Raw genomic sequence first — 7,338 nt, forward strand, 5'->3', positions numbered from 1 at the left:
TAGGCGGCCTCGGGGCGGGAGTCCGGGGTGTCGCCTCCGAGCTGCCGCCCGCCCCTCCAGCGAGTGTCTGCCGTGCGCCGGCAGAGCCGCAGACAGAAACGTGGCTCCTGCTGCCAGGTGTAAGGAGGGTTTGTCCTCTAAAGAGGGCTAACGGGCCCCTGTTCCCGGTCAGCCCTCTAACCTCGCACCCGGAGCGGCCTCAGTGGTGACACCCGCACGGCTCAGTCTCGATTCTGCCCGTAACAGCTCAGCCTGAAAAGAAAGCTGGCGTATGACAACTTCAGTGATCAGAATTCGAAAATAGAGCTTTTTTTTTTTTTCTGCTAGTTGCTGCAAATAATCACAAAACGTTTGCAAGCCTTAGAAGTTACTTCACAAAGCACGAGCTCTAAACATCAACACTTCGCTATTCTCAGTGAAGAACTCACTCAGGAGAATTCTCCCTGGGTGCAAGACTCCGTGCTGATGTGCTTAGGTTTCCTGCAGGGTGGGACAAACAGGTTGTTAGAAGAGCGTGGGTATTTGGTACTGGCATGTCCCGCAGAGCAGGCTCTAGGCAAAGGTGCCAAGTGTAGCAGCGTGTCACTCAGCCCCAAGTACCACGGGCTCTTCCTGAGGAGCCAGAACCACGCCAAGCCCTCAAAGCCCCGAGGTTTGAAGCCAGTCGTGCTATGAGGAGCATAGCAACTACTTGGTATAGTAACCTTTAGTAAGAGCAGCACAGGGGGGAAAAAATCCTTATGGAAAGAAACTTCCTATCACTAACAACAACCCCCAGAGGAATCACAGTCTGTAACCAGCAGAGACAAGCATTAGTAAAACAGCTGCGTATTTCAAGAGTTATCAGAACCCAGGCATCTTGTTTCCGTAGGGATGGGAGGTACTTCACAGAAAGATATGCTCGAGCGTGAGGGAAAGGACATAGTGTAGAAATAATTCAGTGCATGTTTTTATTGCAGACAGGTCACATTTCATCAGTTAAATAAGGTAACACGAGTAACTTCAGCCAGACAAATCCACTTATTCGAAGTAGTCTTATTTAAGGTGTAACAAAGTTTTCCTAGTAAGATGGTCTGACTGACTGAAGCACATCCAGCTATTCATTTTTTTTACTGCACCAATGATCAGATTTTTTTAAAAAATGAAAACCTTTGGTAAAGTACACACACAGTTTTAAGATGAACAGGATCAGTGTTCTATTCTTACTGTGCTGGGAAAAAATAAATACAGTTCTATAACTGCTGTGATACCTAAAAGAGGTTTAATTAGAGCAAGTGAAAGAATTATTTTAAAATAAACTTTTAAAGCAAATCTAAAAGAAATAAACTAAGTTCAAAGTCCCAAACATATTTAGCAATGAGCAGAAGACTGGTTGTTCCACAGGTATTCTAAATTAGCAACAATGCATTAGTCCGCACATCCTTTGTCCAGCCATTACAGATTCCAAAATGGAATGTAATTTTTTTCAAACCAGGACTTCTGAATTTTTATATCCATACAGTATTTAAGAAATGTCTATTCCACCATATAAAAAAAGCTTTAATGTACTACAAAGTTAAAAACACAAAGAGAATGACACGAGCTAAAAGTAGAAAAATACATTGTAAAACATTTGTATTTTGTTCCTTAGACTGATCAAGATATAACAAAATATTTTAGACTAGACCACTCATAAATTCATTATATTTTCAGAAGCAGACAGTTATCGACTCAACAGTCACTGGTTACCCACTGGCCAGCATCCAGTCAGGACACCTGACCATCACAAACATCCAGTACGTTTTAAGTTTCCAGAAATCCTGTGTAGACATTAAGCTTTATTCCTAGAAGGGTCCAAAAATAACAGAACTATTCTAAGCTGGGTTTGACAGTCGGTCAGCCTCCCCCTGCTGCACAGCAACCAGGCAGACTTCTGTAAGGAAAGCCTCTGAGGATGGAGGTTGCACCCAAGGTACAGCAAGGACTTGTGTCAGCTGGGAGGTGAAGGGGACAGTCCTAGCACACTCTGCCACTTCCGCTACCTTCTCCCTTGCATCCCTAAAATTCACACCAGCCACGATACTGAGAAAAACAGAGATGATGGGGAAAAAAAGAGGTATCATCTAATAAATATCAGAAAAGGATACATTTACTCGTGATGGTGCTGAACCTAGTTTTAAGCCCTTATTGTGACGTTGTTCTTCCCGCGCACAGACCTGTGCTGCCGGGCAGGCCTCTGCCTCTGACCAGCGGGTGGTGCTGGTCGCACAGCAGCAACAGCAACCTCCTCCAGCGTCACCAACTGCGGCTTCCAGAAACACGCATCTGTATCCATCTCTCCTTTCACATGGAAACTGTATTTGCAGCATCTCCCTAACGTATTTACCACCAGAGCAGGAAACCGCTGCTTTTACAGAGCTGTCTGGATTAGACAGAAGGTTGCAAACACGGTGTAAACAAGTTAGTGGAAGGTCTGTATGTAACAGTGGAAGATCGGATGGCTATTAAGAAGCACTCTCTTTAAACCAGTATCAGAAGAAAACAAGATTCCACTTCAAATAGACACATCAGTTGCTATTGAAATCTACCTGATAAACATGCGTGTACAAATACATCCACCCGTGCATCCAAACTCAGGTACGCAGCACTGCCGTTGGTAGCCTAGAAGCCTACTGAGATTTACACCAACTAAAACAAAATTGTTGTTCTCGCCTTAGGGCTGGGATGTAAACCTGGTTTTACACTGGCTTTCTCCTGACAAATTTTGCAGTGCATGACAGTTTTATGTCTAAGTCCAGATGCCACGTTTCCTAGAAAGCAACAATTTTCTGCACCCATGAGGTGGTTGAGAATATTAGCTCTCTGTTTTGTGCATAACGTGTTGCAAGAGTCAATTGTCCCAATTGGCACTTAAGACTGAAAGGACAGTTGCAGAGATTGCCACTAAAGTGTAATGACTGTTCCATCCTCCTCGATCCCTCCTCTGGGGATAACCAGACTGTGTCGGGGATCAGTTTTTAAGGAATTGAGTAGTTTGTGGATGTTGCCGTTGCTTTCTCGACCGGAGTTGTTGTTGAACACCAGCTCCCTTTGAAGTCTGTGGCTAAGGCTGCTGCCGTTGATTCGAGAGAGGCTACTGGAAGTAAGGCTGTGCAGTTTAGGAATGTGTTGTGGCTCCAGACCGCCCTCGATGACAATGTCAGCCTCTTCGTCACTCTCCATTTCATCAGGGTGGAAGTTCTGCAGCACATGGGATGTAGGCAAGCTATGGTGACTTGCAGTGCTGTCTGTAGACTGCCCAGAGCTACCAGACATCCTACTGCTTCGAATAATATTGTTCCTCTGGTTTGCTGGCTTGACCGTGATAATAAGATTATGGCTGTTGGCAATCATCATGTCTGTGACTTGGTCGAGAGTCTTTCCTGCTACTTCAATGCCATTAACTTCCAGGACTTCATCATTGACGGCCAGCAAGCCTGTGCTCTCTGCTAAGCCTCCAGGAACCATACGAGAGATGAAGATACCGGGTACTTTTTCTAGTCCATGAGGAGTAACCCTTACGCTGGTGCCATCACGAATGTAAAAGCCTAAGGGTTTCTCACACCCATGTCGATACAGTCGCACTCTCCTGTGTGTTTCAGGGAGAATGTCCACATCGATTATGGAGGACACTGGTCTAAAATCATGAGGCATGCTGATGTTAATGTGAGGACGCCGGCGGAGGTTGTCATTGCGGAGCGTCACCAGAGCCTTCTTCTTCCTTGATAGTGTGTTGGTCCCAAAATTACTGTAGTCTACTTCATCTGAAAGAGAAACAGGACCAATGTATCAATCAAACAGAGAATAAATAATTCAACAGGGCATTTTCCTCTTACATCTGGTTCAGTGAAGCCACACTCCTAATAATACAAAAAAATTAAAACAAATTCTTCCACTTACTCTAGCCTTTAATTTTATGTCCATCAGCACATCACTCGGAATGAATGAGTTGTTTTCAATGGCTACCCATAGTTTTATATTTTCAGGCAAAAGGACTCCTGATTTTCAGCTGCACAGAATGCGATTACTCGCAGCTGCAGCCCTGATACACCATCTTACACGTGAGACCCTATTTTCAGAGCTGGATTGTAATTTTACACATCTATCTCTAGTGGGTAAGGAGTGTATACACATTCCTACTCTAAGAGTCTAAATCAGGGAGTATTTTAATATCCAATTCACAGCCTTAACTGACAGCAGACCTTAGGTACAAACGTGAAGGTAGGGTGTGAGAGAGTAGTTAGATATGTGTTTTTAGCTCAGCCTTTTTAGTAATGAGTTTACGTTAATATGCATCTCTCGGTACAGCACTTCTCTCTTTGGAGTATTTTACTTAATTTCAGCTGAATTTGAGATCAAGAAAAAGTGCCCGGGGTTCCAAGTACTAAAGTTCTGTGTAAGCAAATGGCCCAGTAGAAAGAAGCACAGGGTGAAAGAAACTGCTCTGCTGCCTAATCCCCATGCTGAGAATCACAGAACAGACACGGACTTACACAGGCACTCCTGCCCTTGAGAGGAAGATCCACAGGAGAGCAGCCCTTCTAGAGAGCTGTTTAAGGAATTGTTTAAGAAGGAATTGTTTAAGGAATTAAGTATTTCCGTCTCTGCAGTGCTATCTCAAGGGCATGAGCCAAGTGATCTACTTTAAATCAGCCAGGTAATATGACAAGTTATGCTGCATAAGAAGCTCACGTTGGGCTTTGCATTAAAAAATACTTCATGATGAAGCTGTTAGTGTACAAAACGTGTCACTGAAGTTCACATTAAAAATACCGTGCATATTTTAAACATGAAACATGTGCTAGCTGGAAAATTATTTCACCAGGAGTTTAAGCGTGCTAACACTTTTCAGATAAACTAACAGACTCAGTGTTTTCTACTGTTGGAGGCAAGCAGTAAAATACAGAAAGTACTATTATAGAACTGGCACTAAGAAAATTTTCTCTCCAACAAATTAACCTTGCATAGTAATGTTTGAGAAAGCAAGACAGCACCTCTATCTGATTAAAAAAAAAAATCACTAATTATAAGCTTGTTTTTACTAACACTTTATTTCTTGCAAGATCTCATTTTCAATTCAGCCTTCAAGGCATATTATTGACAGACTTCAATTAACCAACATTATGTTACACAGCTCAAAGGACACTAAATAAAGTGCTAAGCAGCAACCTGATCTAACTGAGCCTGCTTGGAGCAAGGTGTTGGATTAGCTGACTTCCAGCCTAAATTGTTCTGTGATCCTGCACAGACCTTTGGGCTGGAAAAACCATTTGGAGACTTCAGAAAGATAATATCTGCGTTCTTCTAGAATTTATTTAGATTGGCTATACTAATACTGAGGACGTCACAAGGCATCTAGAAGGTCATCCCAAAGGAAAAGCTTCTGTGAAATACACTCCTTAGGCAAGTTTGTTGTGTTTAACTTCACCCTCACCTCTTCCGAGGCCATTCACAGCCATACCAGCTGCATGGGCCCTACTGTGGTACTTTGACTGGCGAGGCACAGAACTGGAAATCCTTAAAATCACCCAAACCTGAGAAGCTCCCAAGTAGTTCCTGAAATCGTATTCACATCCAAGACAGCGACTGTGTGGAGATGTGACCTTCTCAGGTCCACCTGGTGAGCAGTCAGCGTGGTGTCTGCTCTTTTGAATGCACAAGTCACCTTCAGCAGCCAAAGCCAGGCATTACTCTCTTTCATCAACAGGCAACACCACCTACTCATCTAGACTTTAAGTTTTGATGGATGATTTAAGGTTGGCAGCAAATACTTTTTTCCTTGTAAAGTCTGAGTCCATCTGAAGCGTCTTTCATCACCACAGTCTCAAACGCTGCACCCTCCTCAACCTCACAGTTCACTGATAAATTTCTGTGACTGTCCTATGAAAACAACTTGGGGATTCAGAATTAGAATCAAAATTCTTCCTTGCTTGAAACATAGTGCTGTAGAACAGTAGTACTGTAACCTAAAGCCCAAGTCACCTTTTATCCCAAAAATTTCTTAAAATTACATGTAGGTTTATGCATTTAAGACTGTACTGACAAACCAAACTCAAAACAAAATCCACATCCCTTCAAGCCTCAGAAAATTAGGTTGAGTGCAGTTTATTGCACTACAGGTAAAAAGAAACCATGCTCAAGTTACCCACGTGTTCCCTCAAAGCAACAGATAACTGTTAATATACATTTGTATATTAATACTGAATTACTTTAAGGCAGACTTGCAAAAGCTTTACCAGATAATTCACCTGGGAAGATTTGTTGACAATGCTGTTTTCTGCCTCTTAAATTAACAACAACCCAGAGAGTTAATTCTCACAACATCCAAGTTTGTGATGATCAAGTAGTAATGTCACATGAGAGGTATGATGGTCCTCCTGACACAAGCAGGTCATTTCAAAAGCAGCTTCTTTGGCTGAACCACCACCAGGGCAATGGCACAAAAGGAGAGGTTGTTTTGCACCTGTGACCTCCTCACCAGTGCTCAGACCACTAATCTGTCTCCCCAGATGATTGCCAGCATTCCTAACCTCTGAGCAGCTTCAAAACAACCACCTCCTTTAAAAACAAAAAGCCCAGCTTACCACAAAAATGCTATTTTTCCCCCTCCAAACATGAACCAGGCAGAAGCGGGGATCACACAAGTGACATAGGCTACTCAGTGTTGGACCACTGACCATTCTTGGATTTAGTATTTCAGGGTTGGATCATGTTAAAAAAATGAAGACTATATCCTGTTGATAAATGGAGGTTTTGTTTTTAAAACAGTGTCATGCATTAGTTTCCAACTCTGACTCTAAGCAGGATTACAGGAGAAGGATGAAGTCCTGATTTTAACAGGTAAATCAATTAAAATCTGTTACAGGTTGGAGAAATGAGAGCTAACTTAAAGAGCTTTTAAGAAAAAATATCAATTGCCTCTCTTTTCTAGAAAAAGTTCAAGTATGGAATGCATGCTCCATAACAATACGGGTATTATTACGCAATCGGTATTCAAGATGACCTGCTCACTAGCAGTTACATTTGCTTGAGACATCACCTTAAGATTAAAAAAAAAAGAAAATTAAAATAACTAAAAGCGCCCCAAACCCAGAAGAGATCAGCTACCCCCTAATGCTATCTAGAGCCACTGCTTTTGGTGCAAAGTACCTCTACGGAACTTTAACTTCAGCTGTTGCTGTGGCAGCAGAAAGTCATCAATCCCTAGCACAGTGAAAAAAAATACAGTCCTCATGAGGGAACTGGGAGAGGTCAGCCAATACCACTCACTGTTATCAACTGCAGGGTGGTCACAGTGCTGTATTACCCATTTCCAGTGAT

The 7,338-nt window shown here is 42.6% G+C and overlaps 1 protein-coding gene across 1 annotated transcript; it reads right to left on the bottom strand.

Moving 5' to 3' along the window:
• Positions 1-2,922: 2,922 nt before the first annotated feature.
• On the bottom strand, positions 2,923-6,973 carry LOC104494388 (partitioning defective 6 homolog gamma-like). Its single transcript, XM_010137207.1, has 2 exons — positions 6,937-6,973; positions 2,923-3,782 (listed from the first exon to the last, which is right to left on the bottom strand). Exons 1-2 carry the CDS (start codon positions 6,971-6,973, stop codon positions 2,923-2,925), a joined length of 897 nt encoding a protein of 298 aa, XP_010135509.1.
• Positions 6,974-7,338: the final 365 nt, after the last annotated feature.

Source organism: Buceros rhinoceros, unplaced genomic scaffold (assembly GCF_000710305.1).
Source record: "Buceros rhinoceros silvestris isolate BGI_N320 unplaced genomic scaffold, ASM71030v1 scaffold18235, whole genome shotgun sequence".
NCBI classification, from domain to species: Eukaryota; Metazoa; Chordata; class Aves; order Bucerotiformes; family Bucerotidae; genus Buceros; species Buceros rhinoceros.

Excerpts from the sequence above, each read along its gene's own strand:
- LOC104494388 (XM_010137207.1), bottom strand. The coding sequence starts at position 6,973 with ATGCATTCCATACTTGAACTTTTTCTAGAAAAGAGAG. Across the intron at positions 3,783-6,936 it reads ACTTTTTCTAGAAAAGAGAG|ATGAAGTAGACTACAGTAAT; the intron begins GCAATTGATATT and ends TTTCTCTTTCAG.